Source organism: Chiloscyllium punctatum, chromosome 32 (assembly GCF_047496795.1).
Source record: "Chiloscyllium punctatum isolate Juve2018m chromosome 32, sChiPun1.3, whole genome shotgun sequence".
Lineage (NCBI taxonomy): Eukaryota > Metazoa > Chordata > Chondrichthyes > Orectolobiformes > Hemiscylliidae > Chiloscyllium > Chiloscyllium punctatum.
Genome location: NC_092770.1, coordinates 56,061,319 through 56,089,140, shown reverse-complemented (window position 1 = coordinate 56,089,140; position 27,822 = coordinate 56,061,319). Strand labels below are relative to the sequence as shown.

The 27,822-nt window shown below is 46.5% G+C and overlaps 1 protein-coding gene across 1 annotated transcript in view; it reads right to left on the bottom strand.

Moving 5' to 3' along the window:
- LOC140458192 (protein-methionine sulfoxide oxidase mical3a-like) overlaps positions 1 to 27,822 on the bottom strand; it is a 433,786-nt gene that overhangs the window by 158,906 nt on the left and 247,058 nt on the right. Inside the window, exons 21-25 of the mRNA XM_072552428.1 lie at positions 21,000 to 21,107; positions 13,036 to 13,131; positions 10,246 to 10,332; positions 5,959 to 6,148; positions 1,604 to 1,686 (exon numbers count right to left, since the gene is read on the bottom strand). Of these exons, the coding sequence (XP_072408529.1) occupies positions 1,604 to 1,686; positions 5,959 to 6,148; positions 10,246 to 10,332; positions 13,036 to 13,131; positions 21,000 to 21,107 (564 nt within the window). The remainder of the gene's footprint in view (positions 1 to 1,603; positions 1,687 to 5,958; positions 6,149 to 10,245; positions 10,333 to 13,035; positions 13,132 to 20,999; positions 21,108 to 27,822) is intronic.

Sequence of the window (27,822 nt, the reverse complement as noted above, 5' to 3'; positions counted from 1 at the left end):
TAACAGGAAAGGCAACATAGTGACTGCACAGATGGACAGTAAACATACGGACTGTTTACCAACTCTAAACAATTTGAGAGACAACCTACTGACTGCACGAAACAGGACAGTGAAGCCACTTTATTGTACACGAAAGTACCATGAACATACTGACTGTATAGAACAGGACTGCATACAACAACTTTGGGAAGATATTGAAAGCACCCAAGTACAGTACTGAAACTAGAGAAACCCATCCCTAAAACCCGGGTAGGTTTAATTTAGCTGTGACTTTCAGACCCAGTCAGGAAAATCTGAGGGCTTTTTCCTAGAGTTTTCAAATACCTGTGTTAAATATTCTCAGCTTCAAGTAAACTCTTCTGGTCTGGAACAATTAGGAATCATAGAAATATACATTTTTACAGCACTGAAAGAGGCCATTTAACCCATTGTGCCTGTACTGGCTCCTGAATGACCTATCCAGCTAATCCCACTCTCCAGCCCTATTTTTGTAGTCCTCGAACTTCATCACTTTCAAATATATACCCATCTCTCTCTCAATACCTACTGTGGAATCTGTCTCTCATAGGTGAACCATTGAGTCTATAATTACTCTCCATGTTTGTTCTACCAAAATTCAATACTTCACATTTCTCTGCATTGAAATCATCTGCCATTTGGCCAACATGTCAATGTCCCTCTGCTGTCGTTCAGCATCATCTTCACAATTCATTATTTGACCTAGGCAGTGGCAAATTTGCAGATTCAGCCCTCAATACCCATCTCTAAATTGTTTACATAAATCAGAAAATTAAACTCCTTGCTCTAAGATAACTTATTTTTACTATCGTCTCCCTTTCTCAGAAGTCCAATTTTACATGAGAACCTTTTGCCACGTATGGAGTCAGCTATTACGAGGGGGCATAGCTTTAAATTAAGGGGTGGTAGGTATAGGACAGATGTTAGGGGTAGATTCTTTACTCAGCGAGTCGTGAGTTCATGGAATGCCCTGCCAGTAGCAGTGGTGGACTCTCCCTCTTTATGGGCATTTAAACGGGCATTGGATAGGCATATGGAGGACAGTGGGCTAGCGTAGGTTAGGTGGGCTTGGATTGGCGCAACATCGAGGGCCAAAGGGCCTGTACTGCGCTGTATTTATCTATGTTCTATGTACACTTAATCTTCATCCAAGGACCTTTGCAGAACTGCTCCAAACTGAAACTAAAATTAAAAACAACGGTATTTCAAATTCTGGGTGCTTCTCCTAATACTAAAAAAGAACCAAGTCCAGAAATCTCTCCCAGAAACCCTGATATCCAATTGGTTACCTTGCTCATTTGTGTATGCATAGAACATACAGAGAACTACCTCTAAAGCAAGTTGTTTGAAAATAAATCACAATGGCTGCAGAAATACCTAGAAGTTAGTCATTAAAGCCTTCACACACAAAGAAAAACCCACATGGCATGAATACAAAACTTAAAAATCTAAGTGTTTAAAAAATGATGCTTTTATATCTGTATAAAAGAATGCTGCCTCAATGTTTGAAACTTTGTGGATGAACCCACTCACCCCAAACCCTTTCCCCCTTGTACACCACCAAGCTCCCTAATGTAGATGATACCTGGGCTTGTGCTGGAGGAGTTGCTGATCTTTTTCTTGCCTCCCTCCCTGCCAGTCGATAATGAGGCTTACAGTAGAATTTTCCTGCAAAATAACAGCTTTGGTTAAACAAGAGCAAGAATTCACCAGAGAGTGACCATGAACACTCACCCATATGGCATCCTGAAACAGTTATAGCAGAAGAACCAGGAAATATTCACTGCACTGTAACAACAACAGAGTAACTGCAAAACCATCAGCCTGTAGTAAGAAGCATCACCAATGGTAGAGTAACTGGGAAGGTATTGATTGGGAAACATTTATTGCACAGGAATAGGAAACATCAATCAAATAAAAGGTGATTTGATGGGATGGGTTTAGGATGGGGGGCGGGTTGACGGGATGGGGGTTGTGATGGAGTGGGTTTAAAATGGAGGGTTTTGATGGGGTGAGTTCAGAATAGTGGGGGTTTGATGGGGTAAGTTTAGGATGGGGTTTGATAGGGTGGATTTAGGATAGGAGTGTGATGGGGTGGGTTTAGACTGGGGGGGGGTTTGATGGGGTGAGTTTTGTATGGGGTTTTTAGGCTGGGGGGGTTGATAGGGTGAGTTTAGGATGGGGGGATTTGATGGGGTGGGTTTAGGCTGGGGGGTTGATGGATTGGGTTTACGATGGGGGGGTTTGACAGGGTGAGTTTCGGATGGGGTGGGTTTTGACAGGGTGAGTTTAGGATGGGGAGGTTTGATGGGGTGAGTTTAGGGTGGGGAGGTTTAGGCTGGAGGGGTTGACGGGGTGAGTTTAGGATGGGGGGGTTTGATGGGGTGGGTTTAGATCGGGGGGGGTTTAACGGGGTGAGGTTAGGATGGGGTGGGTTTTGACGGGGTGCGTTTAGGATGGGGGAGTTTGACAGGGTGAGTTTAGGATGGGGGGGTTTGATGGGGTGGGTTTAGGCTGGGGGTTTGGCAGGATGGGTTTTGGATGGAGGGGTTTGATGGGGTGGGTTTAGGCTGGGTGGGTTGAAGATGGGGCCGTTTGATGGGGTGAGTTTTGTATGGGGTTTTTAGGCTGGGGGTGTTGACAGGGTGAGTTTAGGATGGGGGGAGTTGATGGGGTGGGTTTAGGCTGGGGGCGTTGATGGGGTGGGTTTAGGATGGGGGGATTTGACAGGATGGGTTTAGGATGGAGGGTTTGATGGGGTGAGGTTTGTATGGGGTTTTTAGACTTGGGGAGGTTGACAGGGTGAGTTTAGGATGGAGGGGTTTGATAGGGTGAGTTTTGCATGGGGTTTTTAGGCTGGGGGGGTTGACAGGGTGAGTTTAGGATGGGGGATTTGATGGGGTGGGTTTAGGATGGGGGTTTTGACGGGGTGAGTTTAGGCTGGGGGGGTTGGCAGGATGGGTTTTGGATGGAGGGGTTTGATGGGGTGGGTTTAGGATGGGGGGGTTTGATGGGGTGAGTTTAGGATGGGGGGGTTTGATGGGGTGAGTTTAGGATGGGGGGGTTTGATGGGGTGGGTTTAGGATGGGGGGGTTTGATGGGGTGGGTTTAGGCTGGGGGTTTGGCAGGATGGGTTTTGGATGGAGGGGTTTGATGGGGTGAGTTTAGGATGGGGGCGTTTGATGGGGTGAGTTTAGGATGGGGGGGTTTGATGGGGTGGGTTTAGGATGGGGGGGTTTGATGGGGTGGGTTTAGGCTTGGGGTTTGGCAGGATGGGTTTTGGATGGAGGGGTTTGATGGGGTGGGTTTAGGCTGGGTGGGTTGGCGGGGTGGGTTTAGGATGGAGGGTTTGATGGGGTCAGTTTAGGATGGGGTGGGTTTGATGGGGTGAGTTTTGTATGGGGTTTTTAGGCTTGGGGAGGTTGACAGGGTGAGTTTAGGATGGGGGGCATTGATGGGGTGGGTTTAGGATGGGGGGCATTGATGGGGTGGGTTTAGGATGGGGGGGTTTTAGGCTGGGGGTGTTGACAGGGTGAATTTAGGATGGGGGGGTTTAACGGGGTGAGTTTAGGGTGGGGGGTTTAGGTTGAGGGGGTTGACGGGGTGAGTTTAGGAAAGGGGGGTTTGATGGGGTGAGTTTAGGATGGGGGGGTTTGATGGGGTGGGTTTAGGCTGGGGGGGTTGGCGGGATGGGTTTTGGATGGAGGGGTTTGATGGGGTGGGTTTAGGCTGGGGGGTTTGACGGGGTGAGTTTAGGCTGGGGGGTTTGACGGGGTGAGTTTAGGATGGGGTGGGTTTGATGGGGTGAGTTTAGGATGGGGGGGTTGGCGGGGAGAGTTTAGGATGGGGGAGTTGGCGGGGAGAGTTTAGGATGGGGGGTTTTAGGTTGGGGGTGTTGACGGGGTGAGTTTAGGATGGGGGAGTTGGCGGGGTGGGTTTAGGATGGAGGGGTTTGATGGGGTGAGTTTAGGATGGGGGGTTTTAGGCTGGGGGTGTGTGACGGGGTGAGTTTAGGGTGGAGGGGCGTTTAAGTAGGGGGGTGTTGACGGGGTGAGTTTAAGGTGGGGGGGCGTTTAGGCTGGGGGGTTTTAGGCTGGGGGTGTGTGACGGGGTGAGTTTAGGGTGGAGGGGCGTTTAAGCAGGGGGGTGTTGACGGGGTGAGTTTAAGGTGGGGGGGCGTTTAGGCTGGGGGGGTCTGATGGGGGGCTTAGGCTGGGGGGGTGCGACGGGGTGAGTTTAGGATGGGGGGTTTGACGGGGTGAGTTTAGGGTGGGGGGGTTTGATGGGGTGAGTTTAGAATGAGGGGGTTTGATGGGGTGAATTTAGGGTGGGGGGGTTTGATGGGGTGAGTTTAGGATGGGGGTGTTTGATGGTGAGAGTTGAGGCTGGGGGGGTTTGATGGGGGCTTTTGATGAGGTGAGTTTAGGCTAGGGCGGTTTGATGGGGTGAGTTTAGGCTGGGGGCATTTAGGCTGGGGGGGTTGACGGGATGCGTTTAGGGTGGGGGGGTCTGATGGGGGGTGCGACGGGGTGAGTTTAGGATGGGGGGTTTGACGGGGTGAGTTTAGGGTGGGGGGGGGTTTGGGCTTGGGGGGTGGGGCGGTGTGAGTTTAGGATGGGGGGTTTGACGGGGTGAGTTTAGGGTGGGGGGGTTTGATGGGGTGAGTTTAGAATGAGGGGGTTTGATGGGGTGAATTTAGGGTGGGGGGGGTTTGGGCTTGGGGGGTGGGGCGGTGTGAGTTTAGGATGGGGGGTTTGACGGGGTGAGTTTAGGGTGGGGGGGTTTGGGTTTGCGGGGTGCGACAGGATGAGTTTAGGATGGGGGGTTTGGAATGAGCGGGTTTGATGAGGTGAGTTTAGGACGGGGTGTTTGATGGTGAGAGTTTAGGATGGGGGGGTTTGATGGGGTGAGTTTAGGCTGGGGGGGTTTTGATGGGGTGAGTTTAGAATTGGGGTGTTGGATGGTGAGAGTTTAGGCTGGGGGGGTTTTGATGGGGTGAGTTTAGGACGGGGGTGTTTAGGATGGAGGGGTTTGATGGGGTGAGTTTAGGCTGGGGGGGTCTGATGGGGTGAGTTTAGAATGGGGTGGTTTGATGGGGTGAGTTTAGGATGGGGAGGTTTGATGGGGGGGTTTTGATTAGGTGAGTTTAGGATGGTGGGGTGTGACGGGGTGAGTTTAGAATGGAGGGTTTGATGGGGTGAGTTTAGGCTGGGGGGTTTTGATGGGGGTTTAGGATGGGGGGGTTTGATGGGGTGAGTTTAGGCTGGGGGGTTTTGATGGGGGTTTAGGATGGGGGGGTTTGATGGGGTGAGTTTAGGCTGGGGGGATTTGATGGGGGTTTTTGATGGGGTGTGTTTAGAATAGAGGGTTTGATGGGGTGAGTTTAGGACGGGGGGTTTGACGGGTGGGTTTAGGCTGGGGGGTTTGATGGTGTGAGTTTGGGATGGGGGGTTTGGGATGGGGTTTTGATGGGTTGAGTTTCGGCTGAGGGAGTTTGATGGTGTGAGTTTGGAATGGGGGAGTTTGATGGGGTGAGTTTAGGATGGTGAGAGTTTAGGATGGGGGGGTTTGACGGGGTGAGTTTAGGATGGGGGGTTTGATGGGGGGGTTTGATGGTGAGAGTTTAGGCCGAGGGGGTTTGATGGTGAGAGTTTGGGATGGGGGGTTTGATGGGGGTGTTTGATGGTGAGAGTTTGGGATGGGGGTGTTTGATGGTGAGAGTTTCGACTGAGGGGGTTTGACAGGGAGGGGGGTTTAGGCTGGGGGCTTTTTGATGTGCTGGTCTTAGGGTGTGGTTCTAATGAGGTATGTTTAAGATGGGGCGGGGAATGGGGTTAGGTTTGATACGGATGGAGTGAATTTCAAACAGTGATTTGGTTGTGGAGTGCTGTTTGGATGGATGGGTTTTCATGCATAGTGAGTATGTGGATATGAGCTTACCATTTTCTGGATTATAGGCGTAACTGGCAAGTCGAAGTGTTACGCCACAGTGCGCACATTTGAAGCAGCCACGGTGAAAGAACTTCCCTTCAGCACTCAGACGCTCCATCACATAAACTCGCTTGCCACAAAAATAGCAAACGTCACTGCCTCCAAACTGTGAGGGGAACTCCTTCTTCTTCAACGATTGCTAAAAGGAGAGATTTTGTTACTGGAGTCATGTTCAGGCACACCTCAAAGTCCTTTTCAATGACTACCCCAGTACCCCCTTGCTATTTAGATCACATTAGGTCCCCATCCCTTCAACCATTGTCACATTCTCTCACACACTCCCTCCTGTTTTCTATGTGTCTGCCTGATGGAGTTGATAGTTGCCTCACATCTGGGTGTGGGTTCAATTCCCAATCCAGAGATCCCAAAATCCAGGCTGAGAGAATGTGGCACTGTCAGAGGTGCTGTGTTTCTCTGGAGACATGAACCAGACACCTGCCTGTCCTCTCAGAGGATCATAAAAGGCAGTGTCCAAAACACAGGTATTCTGCCCATTGTCCTGCCTAATATTTATCCCTTAACCAAAATCACAAAAACAATCATTAGTGCTGTTGGACAGAACTTGCTGGAGTGTAAATTGGTTCCACGTTTCCAACATTACAATGCTGACAACACTTTCAAAACGATCCCATTGAGTATGAAGCACTTTGCGAAATTTTAATCGGTGCTGTTTAAGTACGAGTCTCTCCTGGATAGCACTGCAAATTCAAAGTCTCTTGTTCTCTAGTCTTGTTAGGAAGCAGTTGCTGCAGACCTGGGGCTGTTTGCAAAGGACAGTTCCATTCTCAACAAGCTTTCTGGCAACCTCCAAAGTTTATCTTGGAGATTTGAGGGTTGCTTGTAAAAAAAAGCAGGGAACCGTTGAACCAATCATGACATTGATTTGAAACGTTTGCGAAGAATTTATATTGAATGCAAGAATAGACCCCTAAGTCTGTAAATTAGCTAGCTGAGATGAAAGTTTTATTTTCAGACATTTCGTCACCATTAGCCACCAAAAGACACAACCCACTATCACTAGTTTCCATACATACAGACAAAGCAGGACACCACTTTGACTGGGACAACACACACCTCCTCAGACAGATGAAACAAAGACATGCACGAAAATTCTTAGCGGCATGGCATTCCAACCGGAACTCCATCAAAAAGGAAAAAAAACTGGAAATGACATCACCCACCTGAAGAAACCAAGACCTATAAATAGAGGGGCGGGACATACCACCCCCTCTTCACCGGAGACTCTCACTGATGATGTTACCTAGTCACGGTGACAAAATGTCTGAAAACAAACCTTCCAGCTCAGTGAGCTAACTTACAGACTTATAATCAACCTGAACTACAAATTTTCTCAAAAATCTGTAGAATGGATCCTATTTAGCAATCATTGACGCACTCCAATCCCATGCCCACCAGCAACCACAATAAAATTCAGAAGCAAAATCAAATGTTAGTCCTGTGAATTCACAAAACGTATCAATCATGTTAGTGATCACAACTTGCCAACCCTGTGACTGTAATAGCTGGTGTTTCTCAGTGTCAGCTGCAGTGCATGTGAAAGAGAACAATTCACTTCACTCTGAATTTGTACGTAACTGTCTTATTTGGGAGGGAGGAGAACTAGCCTGGCTAGTTCTCAATGACTTCATCCTAGGTTACTAAAGGAGGTCCCAGTGAAGATAGTAGATATCCTTGCTCTGAACTTTCTGAGCTACCAGGAATGTACCATTCAGCTGGAGAATAAAAAAACAACAGGCACCAGGAGATTTTAGTTAATGAAGGAGGGACAAAGCAAATTTATAAAAGGCAGATCATGCTCAACTAATCAAAAAAAAATTGTTTAATGAAATAACAGAGAAGCTCGCTGAAGGGAATGCTGAGGACAAAACTGAGATGGATTTTAAGCACTGTTCAACATTACCACAGAAAAAGGAATATGACAGTCAGTGACAGCTTAGCTAAAACATTGATTAAGGACAGAAAACAACAAATAACAAGGAATGATTATTTTTCAGGTTGTAGCACAATATACAAGAATTAAGCTGGGTGGCTCAGCTCCTGCACTACCTGTATGTGTGTGTCTCAGTGACAGCTCCTGTCCGGTCTGTATGTGTCTCAGTGACAGCTCCTGTACAGTCTGTATGTGTCTCAGTGACAGCTCCTGTACAGTCTGTATGTGTCTCAGTGACAGCTCCTGTACAGTCTGTATGTGTCTCAGTGACAGCTCCTGTACAGTCTGTATGTGTCTCAGTGACAGCTCCTGTACGGTCTGTATGTGTCTCAGTGACAGCTCCTGTACAGTCTGTATGTGTCTCAGTGACAGCTCCTGTACGGTCTGTATGTGTCTCAGTGACAGCTCCTGTACAGTCTGTATGTGTCTCAGTGACAGCTCCTGTACGGTCTGTATGTGTCTCAGTGACAGCTCCTGTACAGTCTGTATGTGTCTCAGTGACAGCTCCTGTACGGTCTGTATGTGTCTCAGTGACAGCTCCTGTACGGTCTGTATGTGTCTCAGTGACAGCTCCTGTACGGTCTGTATGTGTCTCAGTGACAGCTCCTGTACGGTCTGTATGTGTCTCAGTGACAGCTCCTGTACGGTCTGTATGTGTCTCAGTGACAGCTCCTGTACGGTCTGTATGTGTCTCAGTGACAGCTCCTGTACGGTCTGTATGTGTCTCAGTGACAGCTCCTGTACGGTCTGTATGTGTCTCAGTGACAGCTCCTGTACAGTCTGTATGTGTCTCAGTGACAGCTCCTGTACGGTCTGTACGTGTCTCAGTGACAGCTCCTGTACAGTCTGTATGTGTCTCAGTGACAGCTCCTGTACAGTCTGTATGTGTCTCAGTGACAGCTCCTGTACGGTCTGGTCTGTATGTGTCTCAGTGACAGCTCCTGTACAGTCTGTATGTGTCTCAGTGACAGCTCCTGTACAGTCTGTGTCTGTCTCAGTGACAGTGGCTGTGTTGTCAATCTGTGTCAGCTCCTGTATGGCCCATGTGTATCGCAGTGTCAGGTTCTACATATGTACAGCGCACAGCAGAATGTGTTGCAAGGATGTTTAGATGTAGAAGTTATGCCCTTAGTACTTGACAGAAGGCCACTTAGAAAAGGGGAGTAGAAAGCAAAAACATTTTGAAACCTGAGGAAGTGTTACTCAATAGCAGGAGGATAAGTTGTGAGGCTATATAACAGGCAGGATCAACCAAATAGGAACTCAAATAAACAGCACAACAGTGAGTGTGATACACAACTCCCACAGCACAACAGTGAGTGTGATACACAACTCCCACAGCACAACAGTGAGTGTGATACACAACTCCCACAGCACAACAGTGTGTGTGATACACAACTCCCACAACACAACAGTGAGTGTGATACACAACTCCCACAACACAACAGTGAGTGTGATACACAACTCCCACAGCACAACAGTGAGTGTGATACACAACTCCCACAACACAACAGTGAGTGTGATACACAACTCCCACAACACAACAGTGAGTGTGATACATGACTCCCACAACAGGCATGTCAGGATATGAGGGGCAGGAATAATTTAGGAATACAATGTAGGGAGCTTTGAAAGAATCAGATATACTTTCATTTTGTGGCACTACAGCTAACAGCTCAGTGGAACTTAACCAGACATTGCTTCCTCAAACATTGCAAAGCGTTTGTGGAGAGCGACTCGGTTTATGATTGCAATGGCTTCATATGTAGAGGATTGGCACTCTTTCCACAGACATCCCATCAAACTTTCCCAGGATAAAGGACCCCTTGGGGATAGACACAGGGTAAATCACCCGCTACTCTTTTGCGCTGAAAGTAAAGTTTCCTCCACTCTTTTAAACGGAAAATAAAGTTCCCTCTACTCTTAGCTCTCTCTACACTTCTAAACTGCAACTTGACACTATCCTCGTCAAACAATCCCAGGACAGGTACAGCACAGGGTAAAGCTCATCATAAAGCTGAATGGAGTCCATGTCTATTATGCATCACTCTGTTGACACAAAACACAGAGATTAGCTGTGACAGAACCGATTAGAATGGAGTTATTGGTGTTAATATTCCACCTTCTGAGACTTGACTCAGTGCTGATTAATGCCTGAATGAAGCCTAAACCAAGCCTGGTGGATAGAAGATTGTGTTAAGAGGAGACGTGAACTGGGGTCAGAAATCACCAACATCAGCCAGAGTTACACACATGAAGCTTGCAACACCATACTGTGATGTCACCTGTGTGTAATGAGATGACCCAGGAAGAGGCCAAGGAAGCATTATTACTGTCTTGGGACAAGCTCGCAATGGCAGCACATCTCTTCGCTTGATTTGGAAATACAGGGAGAGAAAGAAAACATTACCGCTTGTAGAATAGAAATTACAAATCCAGACAATCACAGCTTTTCAGTACAATTATTGGTCATTTCCTCCGTTCCAGGATGTCAGTCCTCAGAAAGTTAACACTTTATTTTTTCACCCAGAATCCCTTAACATTGTCACTGTTAAACACTCTTCCAGGTCAGGAACAGCATGAGGTTAGATACAGAGTAAATATCTCTCTGCACTGTCCCCATCAAACACTCACAAGGCAGATATAATGCAACTCTGTCAAATTCGGAAAGTATTGTCATGCAGCAACTCTGCCTGAAACCTAATGAAAGCACAGATTTATTATGATATGAAGTACATTGAAGACCCAACTTTTGAAAGAAAGGCTGATTTGTAGCAATCAAAAACCCAATGACTAAGTTTGCAAATGACACCAAATTGGGGGTTGTACTCAATACTGCTCCCTGCCTCATTCCCGATGAAGGGCTTTTGCCGAGATGTCAATTTCCCTGCTCCTCAGATGTTGCCTGACCTGCTGTGCTTTTCCAGAACCACTCTAATCTAAACTCTGATCTCCAGCACCTGCGGTCCTCACTTTTGCCTTATTCACACAACGTCAACAATTTCCAAAAGAAGTTCAACACAGACAAATGTCAGGTGATGTAATATGGTGGACAGAATAGTGAGGTCATGTGATACCTGGGCTGTGCATCTGGTTGCGTTGAAGGAAGAAAGTGATTTCTGAGTACAAATATGCCAAATACCTAATGCCATGCCACTGATCAAGAAGATCATAAGGAAGGCACAAAGCAAGCAGTAAGCTTTCATTGTACAGGGACAAAGTTCTGCTAAAGCAATACTGCACGCTGCTCAGCTAACTCAGAGTACTGTGATAGTTCTGGCTGCCTTGTTATATAAAAGGACATCAAGGCACTGGAGAGGGTGTAGAGAAAGGGGCAGCACCGTGGCTCAGTGGTTAGCACTGCCGCCTCACATCATCAGGGATTCCAGCCTCGGTGACTGACTGTGTGGAGTTTGCACATTCTCCCTGTGTCTGTGTGGGTTTTCTCTCAGTGCTCCGGTTTCCTCCCACAATCCAAAGATGCGTAGGTGAGGTGAATTGGCCGTGCTAAATTACCCCATAGTGTTCAGGGGTGTGTAGGTTAGGTGCATTAGTCAGGGGAAATGCGGAGTGGTAGGATAGCGTAAGGGAATTGGTCTGGGTGGGATACTCTTCAGAGGATCCATGTGGACTTGCTGGGCCAAATGCCCTGTTTCGTCACTGTAGCGATTCTATGATTCAAAGATTAACAAGGATAATCCAGAAATATTTGAAAAATACTGACAATCTGGTCTCTCCTGATTTGAAAATGGAAGGCTCAGGTTAAGGAGTTAACACACTGCTTTAAATTGACAAAAGGTTTTGATGGAGTGGATACAGAGAGAGTATTTCATCTTGTGGGGAACAGTACGATGAGGAGCCATTAGTATAAGATAACTACCAAGAAATCCGTTCGGCAATTCTGAAGGAATGTCTCTTCCCAAAGAATGTGGAAGTCATTCCACCAAGGACTGGTTGAATTGAATTGCATCGATGTATTTAAAAGGAAGCTGGACAAGTAAATGAGAGTGAAGGGAACACAGGATTATAATGGTCGCATTAGACAAGAACCAAGAGAAAGGTGGCAGAAGGCTCATGTGAAGCCCAAGTCCCAACATGAACTGATTGGGCTGAAGGTCCTGTCTCTGATTGGGCCGATTGATCGGAGAAATTCAGCCCAATGAATCAGAAGACCACAAACGAGGACCAGGTGAAATTGACAAGCTGGATATTGCTGGAAGAGAAATGGACTAGGCTGACACAGAACTGACAGTCTGTACAGGCAGATCAAGGGGTCTCTTCCCCAAGCAGTGGGCACAGGCAGTTTTTATTGGGGTACAGTGATGTGGTGTGAATTAAAGAACAGTTGAGTAACACACAATCAATGGGAGGACAATCAACCATCAGGTAGCAGCAATCAGTCTATGATTGAGTCAGGAGATTCCGATCCTCTGTGTGAGAGTAGGTGTTAATGTCTCTCATCCAGGCATCAACGGGTGTCCATTGTGGTTCGTCCACAAGTGAGGTACCTTGTTGCCTTTCAGTCTGAGCACCCTTTGTGGATTCCAGTATGTGTGAGGAATGAGGCTGCCCTTAGGGCTTTGGGAGCAGTTGTGCTTATTGAGCGCTAGGAAGTCTATTGTCAGGCTGTCTCAGGAAGTGTATTCCTCAGTCTGAAAGGGGCTTGAGTCATCTCCTGTTTGCTGCCTTGTGTCTTAGTTAGCCTGTTTGGTCAAGGCTGAGGTACTCTGGGTAGTTTCTGTTGTAGCTTAGGCAGACATGGCTCCTTATGCTCTTTGTGGCCATGCTATGGGTGGACAGGGAAGGGGATTTTCTCCTACACCAGTACACTCCTCTGTTTACCTGTTTCTTGTTCATGCATTGTTTTATATTCAGATGAAATGCTTGCACTCTCATTATTATGTACCTCATCAAAATGGAGCCTTTGCCAGTCAGCTTGCCAGCAAAATGCTTGGAAACATCCTGTCCACCCAGAGATGACCCAATGGTCTGAGGGTGAGCAATAGCACCACTGCACTATTAAACTCAGAATGGTATATATAGGCTCTGCAATACAGTCATAAACAGATATTTACCTGTTTCCACTGAGGCCCAGCACTGTGTTGTGAGATCTCTCCTGGTCTGCTGTAAGGCTGTTGGTCAGGATACTCATCCTCAAAGAGACTTGGTCGCTGTCAGTAAGGAAAGATGATGTTTAGTCGGGGGGTGGTGGGGAGCAAAAGCAAGAACCCATGACAAGCAAAATAACACAGAGAGAAGGGAACATTACAACCTGTTTAACTATGTCACATGCTGGTTTGAATGCAGTCTGATTTGGGGTTCAGTAGAAGTCTTGTCAATACAATATCACTGACACCCAATCAACAAACATAATCAAGGGATAAAGATATACTGCACGTCACCACTGTTAGGCAGCTCCAGCACCTTGACTCTATCATTCCACCATAATCCTGAGGGCAGTTACACAGTGCTGTGGAGGAATGGGATTTCTAAGTGCTGTGCACAGCAGGGAGGTACACAGTGCATTGGAGAGGAAGAGAGTTACCTATTAGAGCGCAGGGAAGAGAATTATTCAGTACAGTGTGGTGTAGTGGCTCAGTGGTTAGCACTACTGCCTTACACCACTAGGGACCCAGATTTGCTTTCACCCTTGGGTGACTGTCTGCACATCCTTCCTGTTTCTGCGTGGGTTTCCTCCAGGTGTTCCGGTTCCCTCCTACAGTCCAAAGATGTGCAGGTTAGATAGTTTGGCCATACTAAATTGCTCAGTGTCTAGAGATGTGCAGGCTACGTGGATTGGCCATGAGAGTTGCAGGGTTACAGGGATAGGATAGGGGGCTGGCGCTGGGTCTGGGTGGGATGCTCTTTGGCGGGGTTGGTATGGACATGTTGGGCTGAATGGCCTGCTTCCACATTGTTGGGATTCTATGATAAAGACAGTTACCTAGTGCAGTGCAGAGTGATGTGTTACACAGTACAGCGACTTGAAAGAAGTTCAAGGATTTACATATTAATGAACCGAAACCTGTAACCCATTCCAAAAGATGAAAGACTTAACAGAAATCTAGATTTGCTCAATGTATCACATCAGTTGTATGACACTATGTTCTCTTGCTATAAATACAGTATCCTATGATCTTACCTCACTAGCGACCTGATGAAGGAGCAGTGCTCCGAAAGCTAGTGCTTCCACATAAACCTGTTGGACTGTAACCTGGTGTTGTGTGATTTTTAACTTTGTACACCCCAGTCCAACACTGGCATCTCCACATCATTGTACAGTGAAGGGGAGGGTGATTTACCCAGTGCGATGAGGGCAAGTACGTTACTTAGTGCTGTGGATGGGAGCGTGATAACCAATGTAGTAAAGGAAGGGAGCTACCTAGTGCAGTGGAAGGGTGTGGGCAAGTTACCCAGTGCAGTAGAGAAGTTGGAGTTATTCAGGGTATTGCAGGGGAGTGTGTTATCCCGTGCTGTGGAGGGGAAGGACTTACCCAGCGCTGCAGAGGGGAATGTTGAAAGCATTTAGAGTGAAGGGCAGGGAGGAGTTACTCAATGTGGCAGGGGGAGGGGGGGGGGCGGGGAAGAGGGGGGTGGAGCACACGCCACCCAGTAAAGTGGAGATGAGAGCATTTCCCAGTGCAATAGGGTCGGGGCAGAGCACAGAGCACATTCCCCAGTGCAGTGGAGGGGAGGGAGTTACCCAGTGCAGTGGGGTCGGGGGAGAGCACATTTCCCAGTGCAGTGGGGTCAGGGGAGAGTACATTCCCCAGTGCTTTGGGGTTGGGAAAGAGCACATTCCCCAGTGCGGTGGAGGGGAGGGAGTTACCCAGTGCAGTGGGGTCGGGGGAGAGCACATTTCCCAGTGCAGTGGGGTCAGGGGAGAGTACATTCCCCAGTGCTTTGGGGTTGGGAAAGAGCACATTCCCCAGTGCGGTGGAGGGGAGGGAGTTACCCAGTGCAGTGGGGTCGGGGGAGAGCACATTCCCCAGTGCAGTGGGGTTGGGGGAGAGCACATTCCCCAGTGCAGTGGGGTCAGGGGAGAGTACATTCCCCAGTGCTTTGGGGTTGGGAAAGAGCACATTCCCCAGTGCGGTGGAGGGGAGGGAGTTACCCAGTGCAGTGGGGTCGGGGGAGAGCACATTCCCCAGTGCAGTGGAATCGGGGGAGAGCACATTCCCCAGTGCAGTGGGGTCAGGGGAGAGTACATTCCCCAGTGCTTTGGGGTTGGGAAAGAGCACATTCCCCAGTGCCGTGGAGGGGAGGGAGTTACCCAGTGCAGTGGGGTCAGGGGAGAGCACATTCCCCAATGCTTTGGGGTCGTGGGAGAGCACATTCCCCAGTGCGGTGGAGGGGAGGGAGTTACCCAGTGCAGTGGGGTCGGGGGAGAGCACATTCCCCAGTGCGGTGGAGGGGAGGGAGTTACCCAGTGCAGTGGGGTCATGGGAGAGCACATTCCCCAGTGCGGTGGAGGGGAGAGAGTTACCCAGTGCAGTGGGGTCGGGGGAGAACACATTCCCCAGTGCGGTGGAGGGGAGGGAGTTACCCAGCGCAGTGGGGTCGGGGGAGAACACATTCCCCAGTGCGGTGGAGGGGAGAGAGTTACCCAGTGCAGTGGAGGGGATAGCGACACCAAATTAAGCCTGCCCCATAACCCAGCAAATCCTTCCTCTGCCATTCTTTTTTGGGAGTTGCTATTGAGTCAGTTCGCACCTATACTTTCAAGCAGTACATTCCAGATCTTACACTCACTGCCTGAAAACATTTTCATCATCTGATCTCGGTTCTTTGGCAGTCCCTTTGATCCTCGTGACCCAGTCCTTCTGCCACTTTCTGCTTAGTTACCTGATTAAAACTCTTCTAAATTTCTCATTCTTCAATTAAACTTTCCCTTAACCTTCTTTGTTCTGAGTAAAACAATCCTACATTTCCAGTCACTCCACACAAATTACAGGGGTTAAGGTGCGGAAGGAGGCCGTTCGGCCCACTGTGTCTGCACTGGCTCTTCAAACATACATCATTACTGAACTGAAGTTATGACAGGACTGATATTCCTCATCCCTAATACCATTGTCTTTGTACTTTTGAAAGTTCTGCTCAGGCCAAGCAAATACTTTGTAAAGGCTTAGCACAGCTTTCTTGTCTTTGTACTTTACAACTAAATACATAATGCAAAGGAATCCTTTGTAATTGCCTTAGAACTTGTCATAGAGTCATAGAGACGTACAGCATGGAAACAACCCATCCATGCCGACCAGAAATCCCAATCCAATCTAGTTCCACCTGCCAGCACCTGGCCCGGATCCCTCCAAACCCTTCCTATTCACATACCCATCCAAATGCCTCTTAAATGTTGCAATTGTACCAGCCTCCACCACTTCCTCTGGCAGCTCATTCCATACACGTACCACCCTCTGCGTGAAAAGGTTGCCCCTTAGGTCTCTTTAATATCTTTCCCCTCTCACCTTAAACCTATGCCCTCTATTTCTGGACTCCCCGCCCCCAGGGAGAAGACTTTGTTTATTTATCCTATCCATGCCCCTCATGATTTTGTAAACCTCTATAAGGTCACCCCTCAGCCTCCGACACTCAAATCCTCCAGCCCTGGCAACATCCTTGTAAATCTTTTCCGAACCCTTTCAAGTGTCACAACATCTTTCCGATAGGAAGGAGACCAGAATTGCACACAATATTCCAACAGTGGCCTAACCAATGTCCTGTACAGTCGCAATATGACCTCCCAACTCCTGTACTCAATACTCTGACCAAGAAAGGAAAGCATACCAAACGCCTTCTTCACTATCCTATCTACCTGCGACTCCACTTTCAAGGAGCTATGAACCTGCACTCCAAGGTCTCTTTGTTCAGCAACACTCCCTAGGACCTTACCATTAAGTGTATAAGTCATGCTAAGATTTGCTTTCCCAAAATGCAGCACCTTGCATTTATCTGAATTAAACTCCATCCGCCACTTCTCAGCCCATTAGCCCATCTGATCAAGAACCTGTTGTAATCTGAGGTAACCCTCTTCACTGTCCACTACACCTCCAGTTTTGGTGTCATCTGCAAACTTACGAACTGTACCTCTTATGCTCGCATCCAAATCATTTACGTAAATGACAAAAAGTAATGGACCCAGCACCGATCCTTGTGGCACTCCACTGGCCACAGGCCTCCAGTCTGAAAAGCAACCCTCCACCACCACCCTCTGTCTTCTACCTTTGAGCCAGTTCTGTATCCAAATGTCTAGTTCTCCCTGTATTCCATGAGATCTAACCTTACTAATCAGTCTCCCATGGGGAACCTTGTCGAACGCCTTACTGAAGTCCATATAGATCACATCTACTGCTCTGCCCTCATCAATCCTCTTTGTTACTTCTATAAAAAAACTCAATCAAGTTTGTGAGACATGATTTCCCACACACAAAGCCATGTTGACTATCCATAATCAGTCCTTGCCTTTCCAAATACATGTACATCCTGTCCCTCAGGATAACTTCCAACAACTAGCCCAACAACTGACGTCAGGCTCACTGGTCTATAGTTCCCTGGCTTGTCTTTACTGCCCTTCTTAAACAGTGGCACCACGTTTGCCAACCTCCAGTCTTCTGGCACCTCACCTGTGACTATCGATGATACAAATATCTCAGTAAGAGGCCCAGCAATCACTTCTCCAGCTATCCACAGAGTTCTCGGGTACACCTGATCAGGTCCTGGGGATTTATCCACCTTTACCTGTTTCAAGACATCCAGCACTTCCTCCTCTGTAATATGGACATTTTGCAACATGTCACCATCTATTTTCTTACAGTCTATATCTTCCAGATCCTTTTCCACAGTAAATACTGATGCAAAATATTCATTTAGTATCTCCCCCATTTTCTGCAGTTCCACACAAAGGCTGCCTTGCTGATCTTTGAGGGGCCCTATTCTCTCCCTAGTTTCCCTTTTGACCTTAATATATTTGTTAAAACCCTTTGGATTCTCCTTAATTCTATTTGCCAAAGCTATCTCATGTCCCCGTTTTGCCCTCCTGATTTCCCTCTTTAGTATTCTCCTAATTCCTTTATACTCTCCTAAGGATTCACTCAATCTATCCTGTCTATACCTGACATATGCTTCCTCCTTTTTCTTAACCAAACCCTCAATTTCTTTAGTCATCCAGCATTCCCTATACCTACCAGCCTTCCCTTTCACCCCGACATGAATGTACTTTCTCTGGAATGTTGTTCTCTCATTTCTGAAGGCTTCCCATTTTCCAGCCATCTCTTTACCTGCGAACATCTGCCTCCATCAGCTTTCAAAAGTTCTTGCCTAATACTGTCAAAATTGGCCTTTCTCCAAGTTAGAACCTCAACTTTTAGATCTGGTCTATCCTTTTCCATCTTATTTTAAAACAAATAGAATTATGGTCGCTGGCCCCAAAGTGCTCCCCCACTGACACCTCAGTCACCTGCCCTGCCTTATTTCCCAAGACTAGGTCAAGTTTTGCACCTTCTCTAGTAGGTACATCCACATATTGAATCAGAAAATTGTCTTGTACGCACTAAACAAATTCCTCTCCATCTAAACCTTTAACACTATGGCAGTCCCAGTTGATGTTTGCAAAGTTAAAATCCCCTATCATAACTACCCTATTATTCTTACAGATAGCTGAGATCTCCTTACAAGTTTGTTTCTCAATTTCCCTCTGGCTATTAGGGAGTCTATAATACAATCCCAATAAGGTTATCATCCCTTTCTTAATCCTCAGTTCCACCCATATAACTTCCCTGGATGTGTTTCCAGGAATATCCTCCTCAGTACAGCTGTAATGCTATCCCTTATCAAAAATGCCGCCGCCACCACCACCACGCCTCCCCCCCCCCCGACATCCCCGCCCGCCCGCCCCCCCCCGCCCCCCACCCCCCCGTCCCTCTCTTGCCTCCCTTTCTATCCTTCCTGTAGCATTTGTATCCTGGAACATTAAGCTGCCAGTCCTGCCCATCCCTGAGTCGTGTTTCTGTAATTGCTATGATATCCCAGTCCCATGTTCCTAACCATGCCCTGAGTTCATCTGCCCTCCCTGTTAGGCCCCTTGCATTGAAATAAATGCAGTTTAATTTATTAGTCCTACCTTGTCCCTGCCTGCCCTGACTGTTTGACTCACTTCTGTTCTCAGCTGTACCCGTCTCAGATTGATCTCTTTCCTCACTATCTCCCTGGGTCCCCCCCCCCCACCCACCCCACCCCACCCCCACCTTACTAGTTTAAATCCTCCCGAGCAGTTCTAGCAAATTTCCCTGCCAGTATATTAGTCCCCTTCCAATTTAGGTGCAATCCATTCTTCTTGTACAGGTCACTTCTACCCCAAAAGAGATTCCAATGATCCAAAAATGTGAATCCTTCTCCCATACACCAGCTCCTCAGCCATGCATTCATCTGCTCTATCCTCCTATTCCCGCCTTCACTAGCTCATAGCGCCGAAAATCCAGATATTCTCGAGGACCTCCTTTTTAAATTCCTGCCTAACTCTCTGCAATCTCCCTTCAGAATCTCAACCTTTTCCCTTCCTATGTTGTTGGTTCCTATGTGGACAATGACCTCTTGCTGGCCCCTCTCCCCCTTGAGAACATTCTGCACCCTCTCTGAGACATCCTTGATCCTGGCACCAGGGAAACAACCTGCTACAATTAAAAATTATAAGATAGACAATCTCTGCACTCCCATTTCCTGATTGAGATTTTTCACCTACTGTCCTTGCCCTGAAAAGCAGTTGCTTGTGTGGCATTTTATCAAAAGCCTTCTGCAACTGAATGAGCGACAAAGCCATAAAGATTCCCACTGTTAATCTGTCAAATCTTCATGGAGTCACCATGGAGACAGGCCGTTTGGCCTGAACTGGTCCATGCCAATCAAAATGTCCATTGACACTGATCCTATTTCCCCGCACTTTAATCTTCCTTCTAATCCTTTCCAGTCCGTGTATTTGTCCAAATGACTTGTAAATGTCGCTAATGTACCTGCCTCAACAATTTCCACTGGCAGCTCATACCATCTGCGTACCACCCTCTGTGTAAAAATGTTACCCCTCAGATTCCCTTTTATTCTTTCCCCTCTAACCCTAAACTGATGCCCTCTAGTCCTCAATTCCCCAGCCCTGGCAAAAAGACTGAGTGCATTCACCCTATCCATCCCTCTCATGATTTTATACACTTTCTATAAGAACCCCCCTCAGTCTCCTATGCTCTAAAGAACAAGGTCCTAGCTTGTCCAACCTCTCTCTATAACTCAAGTTCCTCGAGTCCTGGCAACATTCTTGTAAATTTCTTCTGCACTCTTTCCAGGTTAATAACATCCTTCCAATAGCAAGGTGACCAAAACTGAACACAATACTCCAAGTGTGGCCTCACCAACATCCTGTTCCAACTGCCAGATAACTTCCCAACTTCTATACTCAGTGTCCTGACTGATGAAGGCCAGTGTGCCAAAAGCCTTCACTGCCCTGTCTACCTGTGACTCCACTTTCAGAGAACAGTGAACCTGAACTCCAAGGTCCCTTTGTTCCAATACACTCCTTAAGGCCCTACCATTCACTATGAAACCCCTGTCTTAGTTTGACTTTCAAAAATGCAAGACCTCACACTTATTTATATTAAACTCCATTTCCCATTTCTCCGCCCACTTCCCCAAGGTCCTTCTGCAATTTCTGATAACCTTCCTCACTGTCCATGATGAGACAGAATTTCTAAATATCAGTACGAAGATTAGAGACATTGAATCTATTCAGCCACTGTGGTACAGATTGTTAATTCCAATTATGATCCAACCATTGAGGTAACCCCAATGGATTATGGAAGAAAAGATAAATTGAACAGAAACTGGGAGCAGACAGGGTGGCAGGCTTCAACGTCACCTCTGTGTATGCATATACACATACACACACACACACTCACTCTATCAGTCAGCACCAGTGTAACCCCAGAAAACACACACATTTGTCTTTCATCACCACGATCCCTCTATTTTCCCATGCCAAACCCCAACCCCATCACCTTACTTGTCTCTTCAGTCCATGTGATGGTCCTGGGTTATTAATATCGGACTTGGCCAGGAACTGATTCGCGATGGATTTGACGCTGCCCTTCTGGTAGGGGTCCCGTTCATCCTGGAATTCAATACAAGGTAAACGTCAGACTGACTCCCTCCAAGTCTCAGCATCACATATCAGCTCGTACTTAGTCCTGATGAAGGGCTTTTGCCCAAAACGTCGATTTTCCTGCTCCTTGGATGCTGCCTGACCTGCTGTGCTTTTCCAACACCACTCTGATCTTGACTCTAATCTCCAGCATCTGCAGTCCTCACCTTTGCCTAGGATTAGAACTTAGGTTACCAGCAATGTAACTGCCACTTTCGTTTTCTCTTTTTTACCTTCTCATGTGTGATAATTACAATTCTACAGGCCAGTGATATATATATAAGGTATATGTGGTTTAGTGGCTGTGGAAACATTCCATTTTGTGAAACCCATCATTAGTTGGCAATGAAGCAGATATGGGCAGCCTATCAGAGAGGCTCCTGGTCAAAAAGACAGCCTCTGCAAAACAGCCCAACTCCATTGTCATTACGGCACACTTGAGAGCACAAGGATGGTTTTCAATATTAAATTTCATTTGCACGTAAAGGTTCACTTTATTCAGCTATGCCTCATTGGTATTTGTTGAGACTAGCCAGAGAGCTGGTTACAGTGTGGGTCAGGGACATTTTCTTCATTGGCGAAAAAAACGATGTTATGATTTTTTGTTCTCTCTTTATTATATTCATTGCTCTGTGGGACAGGCTCACCTGTTTATTATAAAGGACACTGTCTGAGGTCACATGCATCAGAATAACTGAAATGTTGTGCATTAACTCAAAGCCCAGGGAAGACTGTCAGCTCATACTCTGAGATGGCTCCATATTTGGACAGTCCAGACTCCGGCCTTGAGACACCACTTTTTCGTCCCCTGACTGGCTATTCCCAACACATCCAAGACAGCAGGATCTTTCCACCTCACTCCTCCATGTCCCCAACCTGTCCTCCGAGTTGCCCAGGATACCAGACCTTCTATCATCTCTCCCACCCATCCTTACAACCATCTGCCTACTGCCTCCATGCAAGCAGCCATTGTCCTGCTCCCATCTCTTGGGCTGTCAAATCCAACAAGGATCTGCTACAGAGATGACTGGTGCGCTGGTGTCTGAGAGTTTTGAGACAAGAAGTTAGGTGAACGAAGGAGGAGATGATCAGTCCCTGATTGGTCATTACTTCTGCTCTTTAAACTAAAAGTAAGATCTTTGGGAAATTGGAGTGAAAGGTTAAAGAGGCACTTTGTGTTACCCCAGCAGCACACTGTACCAATGTCAGAGGGAGGATGGGTCTGGTGAGGACCAGCTGAGCAGAGCAATGGTACAATTTGAAAACGAGCAGCCCAGCATTACATTCACTTCATCCAGAAACAGAGTCCCTGAGGAGATATCAGGATTCAAAGCACACACTGGACAAGTGGAAGCTGCTAGGCAAAATTGAAGACTGCAGATGTGGGAGATCAGAGTCATAGAGATGTACAGCATGGAAACAGACCCTTCAGTCCAACCCATTCATGCTGACCAGATATCCCAACCCAATCTAGTCCCTCCTGCCAGCACCTGGCCCATATCCCTCCAAACCCTTCCTATTCATATATTCACCCAAATTCCTCTTAAATGTTGTAATTGTACCAGCCTCCACCACTTCCTCTGGCAGCTCATTCCATACACGTGCCACCCTCTGTGTGAAAAAGTTGCCCCGTAAGTCTATAAGGTTTATAAACCTCAGCCTCCGATGCTCCAGGGAAAACAGCCCCAGCCTGTTCACCCTCTCCCTATAGCTCAGATCCTCCAACCCTGGTAACATCCTTGTAAATCTTCGCTGAACCCTTTCAAGTTTCACAACATCTTTCCGATAGGAAGGAGACCAGAATTGCATGCAATATTCCAACAGTGGCCTAACCAATGTCCCGTACAGCCGCAATATGACCTCCCAACCCCTGTACTCAATACTCTGACCAACAAAGGAAAGCATACCAAACGCCGCCTTCACTATCCTATCTGCCTGCGACTCCACTTTCAAGGAGCTGTGAACCTGCAGTCCAAGGTCTCTTTGTTCAGCAACACTCCCCAGGACCTTACCATTAAGTGTGTAAGTCCTGCTAAGATTTGCTTTCCCAAAATGCAGCACCTCGCATTTATCTGAATTAAACTCCATCTGCCACTTCTCAGCCCATTGGCCCATCTGATCAAGACCCTGTTGTAATCTGAGGTAATGCTCTTCACTGTCCACTACACCTCCAACAAAGTCAAGATTAGAATGGTGCTGGAAAAGCACAGCACTTCAGGCAGCATCTGAGGGGCAGGAGAGTCGACGATTTGGGCAAGCTGCTGTTTGGGTGAGCATAGGCAGTGAATATTAATACTACTATTCGAGTTGTAAGGTCTTTGTGTTTATTCTGCTTTAATTGGGTCAAGGGATAAAGAAGCTGGATATATTTCCGATTTGTGTGCAGGAAGTGGGTTTTGGAGCTGGAACAGCAGCTGGAGACACTGTGGAGCTGAGAGAATCATGGGTACCACAGGCAAAGAGGTGGTCACGCTGCAGGCCACATCTGCACAGAAGGAAAGGGAAATGAGTGACCACTAGGGCAGAGGAAGAAAACTAGACGGGCAGAACAGGAAACCTCTGTAGCTATTCCCCAACCAAACTGGGGAGACTGCTTTGGGTAAATGGTCTCTCAGGCGAAAGCAGCAACAATTAAATTCACTACATCCCAGTTGGTTCTTCTGCACAGGTCAAGAGAAGAAAATGCGGAAATACAAAAGGGAATAAATGCTGCCAGACCTGCTGAGATTTTCCAGCAATTTCTGATTTTGCTCTAGAACGCACGTTGCTTCACTTGTGCTCGGGTTAAGGATGTTTCAGAGCAAATACAGGACATTCAGGAGCGGGAGGGTGAACAGCCAGTGGTTGTGGTACATGTCGGTATCAACTGACATAGAGTTTTTAAAAAAAAGGATAAGATCCTAAAAGGTAAATGTAGTAAGTTAGGAATCACGCTGAAAAGTAGGACCTCAAAGGTAGCAATCTCAGGATTATTACCATTGCTACGTGTTAGTCAGAATTTATCAGTTGAATATGTGGCTGAAGAGATGCTGCCATGGGGAAGGTTTCAGATTCCTGGGAAATTGGGACTGTTTCTGGAGGAGGTGGGACAGTACAAACTGGACAGGTTACACCGAGTAAGACCAGGACTAATGCCTCAGGGCAAGTATCTCTAGTGCGGTTAGGGCAGGTTTTAAACTAAAACGGGAACTAAAGCAGGGGGATAAGGGAAAGAAAAACAAAGACAGTAATGAAAACAAAAACAGTAAAATGCAAGAATTGGTAGACATGGTAATCAAAGGTGACAGGCAAATAGGGCCACAGTACAGAGAAAGCTGATTTATAATAGCAAAAAGGCAGGACTAAAGGCTTTGTACCTTCATGTATGAAGCATTTAGAATGAAGTAGATAACCCAATGGCATAAATCAAGGTAATATTACGGAAATTTGGTTACAAGGACATCAAAGATGAGAAATTAACATTCAGGAATATTGTTGGAAAGACAAGAGGGATAGAAAGTGTGGTAAGGTAGTCCAGTCAATAAAAGATGAGGTGAGGACAGCTGTGAGACAATCTCGGCTTCAATGATGTACAGTCCATTTTAATGGAGGGAGAAAAAACCAGGAAGGGCACAAAGACATTAGTGGGAGTAGTGTCCAGAGCCCTGTGTGGGGAAGGCTTTATATCAACAAATAATAGTGGCCTATAAAAGGAATAGAACAAGAGTTATGGATGACTTCAATGTTCATTTTAACTGGGTCAATGAAATTGGAAAGGGTAGCTACAACAAATTAACCAGAGCAATACGTCATGCAGCCAAACAGGGTGCAAGACTACCTGTTTAGTAATGAGTAATGAAACAGGTTTGATAAATGACCTCCAAGTAAAAGGTCATCTAACAAGTAGAGATCATAACATGATCGAATTTAATATTCAGTTTGAGTGTGAGAAACTTAGGTCAGAAATAAATGTGTTTCCCTTAAATGAAGAAAATTACAATGAAATGAGGATAGAGTTAACTGAAGTGGACAGAATGGATAGATTAGCAGAAGGAAGGTAAGCAAATAATAGCAGACATTTGAGGGCATAATTAATGACTCTCCGCAAAAATACATCCCAGTAAAGAGGGAAGATTCTAACAGAGGAATAAATCATGGCTAACCATGGAGAGATGAAAGTAAAAGAGCCAAAAGACCCAAAGTCTAAGATAAATCCAGAATACAGCAAAGGAGGACTAAACAGACAGAGGAAATAAGCTCGGAGGGTGAACTAGCTAGGAACACAAAAACTGACAATGGCAGCTTCTTTAAATATATATAAAGGAAGAGAGGGGTCAAAGTGAACATGGATCTCTTTGAAAATTAATCTTGAGAGACAATTTTGCAGAACACAGAGATGGCAGAGGAGTTAAACAGATATTTCACATAAGGTCTTTATTGTGGAATACGCTTCAAACTTCTCATGAATACTAAAGAATACAAGGGAGGAATTAAGCACCATCACCACCGCTAGAAAAGTAGACAGGTGAAGTTGCTATAGTCTTATTGGAGCATATGCTGCTCCATCATTAGAGAGAGAGTGTGAGTTAAGAGTGAGAGAGGGAGAGGGGGAGAGGGGGAGTGAGAGAGGAAGAGACGGAGTGAGAGAGATATAGAGAGAGCACAAGAGAGGGAGGGTGAGAGAGATAGAGGGTGAGAGAGAGAGAGTGAGGGCAAATGTGTGGGTGAGAGAGAGAGTTGAGAGAGAGAGAAAGAGTTGTGAGAGAGAGAGAGTGAGATAGTGAGAGTGAGAGAGAGAGATGAGAAGAGAGTGAGAGTGAGAGTGAGAGAGTTAGAGAGTGGAAGAGTGTGTGAGAGAGTGGGGGGGAATGAGAGAGAGAAAGAAAGAGTTGGAGTGAGAGAAAAAGAGTCAGAGTGAGAGAGAGAGGGAGAGAGTGAACGAGAGACAGATAGAGAGAGAGTGAGAGAGAGAAAGAGTGAGAGAGAGAGTGAGGGAGAGTGAGGGGGAGAGGGAGAGTGAGGGGGAGTGAGAGAGAGTGAGGGGGAGAGAGAGACCTGATGAATGTTTAACTGTGGGTCACCAACTCGAAAAAGATCTGTGGGCATACAGTACAAGAGCAGGGAGGTGATTTTGAATAAGGCGCTTGTTAAACTTCAGCTGGGGTACTGTGTACAGTTGCGTGTGTCTTAGAAAAAGAACATAGAAAAATACAGCGCAGTACAGGCCCTTTGGCCCTCGATGTTGCGCCGATCCAAGCCCACCTAACCTACACTAGCCCACTATCCTCCATATGCCTATCCAATGCCCGTTTAAATGCCCATAAAGAGGGAGAGTCCACCACTGGTACTGGCAGGGCATTCCATGAACTCACGACTCGCTGAGTGAAGAATCTACCCCGAACATCTGTCCTATACCTACCACCCCTTAATTTAAAGCTATGCCCCCTCGTAATAGCTGACTCCATACGTGAAAAAAGGTTCTCATGGTCAACCCTATCTAAACCCCTAATCGTCTTGTACACCTCTATCAAATCTCCCCTAAACCTTCTTTTCTCCAATGAAAACAGCCCCAAGTGCCTCAGCCTTTCCTCATACGATCTTCCTACCATGCCAGGCAATATCCTGGTAAACCTCCTCTGCACCCGTTCCAGTCTTATTACAAGAAAGATGTGTATACCCTGGAGAGAGTGCAGAAGTGATTTACAAGAATGGTTCCGGGAATGAGAAATTTCAGTTGAGAGGATAGATTGAAAACATTGAGAGTGTTCTCCTTTTAGAGAAGAAAAAAACTGAGAAGAGATCTAACACAAGTTTTCAAAATTATTAACAGGTTGGGCAGAATACATTAGGAAAGTATTTCTGCTTTGAAAAGAAACAGGAATGGATTAAAAATGATACACATCAAGGGTGATGCAGGGAAAAAAACATTTTCACACAATGAGTAGTTAGGGTCTGAAACAGACTGCATGAAATGTGGAGGAGGCAGGATCAATGAGGGCATTGGATTATGAGGGTTATTTGGATAGAAATGATGTGCAGGTATATGGCGAAAAGGCAATGGATTGGCTCTAGGTAATGATGCTTCCTTAATAAAATAAATTAGATTAATTTTAAAGCACTAATTAGGATCAACAACTTGTTTGCCAAAGCATAAAGAAGAAACAATGATGCAGGCTGACTCAGTTAAGGAATGGGAGACAGATAAACAATGTACAGGATAACCAAAATAATGAATGGGGAAGGTTACTGTCACAGTGGCTCACCCCCATAAAACTTTATTCAGCAAACACACACATTTATACTGGATGTAGGATCGCTCGCTGAGCTGGAAGGTTTGTTTTCAGACGTTTCATCACCATCTTAGGTAACATCATCAGTGAGCCTCCAGTGAAGCGCTAGTGTTATGTCCCGCTTTCTATTTTATGTGTTTAGGTTTCCTTGGGTTGGTGATGTCATCTCCTGTGTTGCTGATGCCATTTCCTATTCTTTTTTCTCAGGGGGTGGTAGATAGGGTCCAAATCGATGTGTTTGTTGATAGAGTTCCGGTTGGAATGCCATGCTTCTAGGAATTCTCCTGCACGTCTCTACTTGCCTTGTCCTAGGCTGGATGTGTTTCATTTGTATGTCAGGATACTAGTGATAGTGGATCATGACTTTTTGATGTCCATGTTTCCTGGTGGCTGGTTTTCTGCCTGTTTGTCCAATA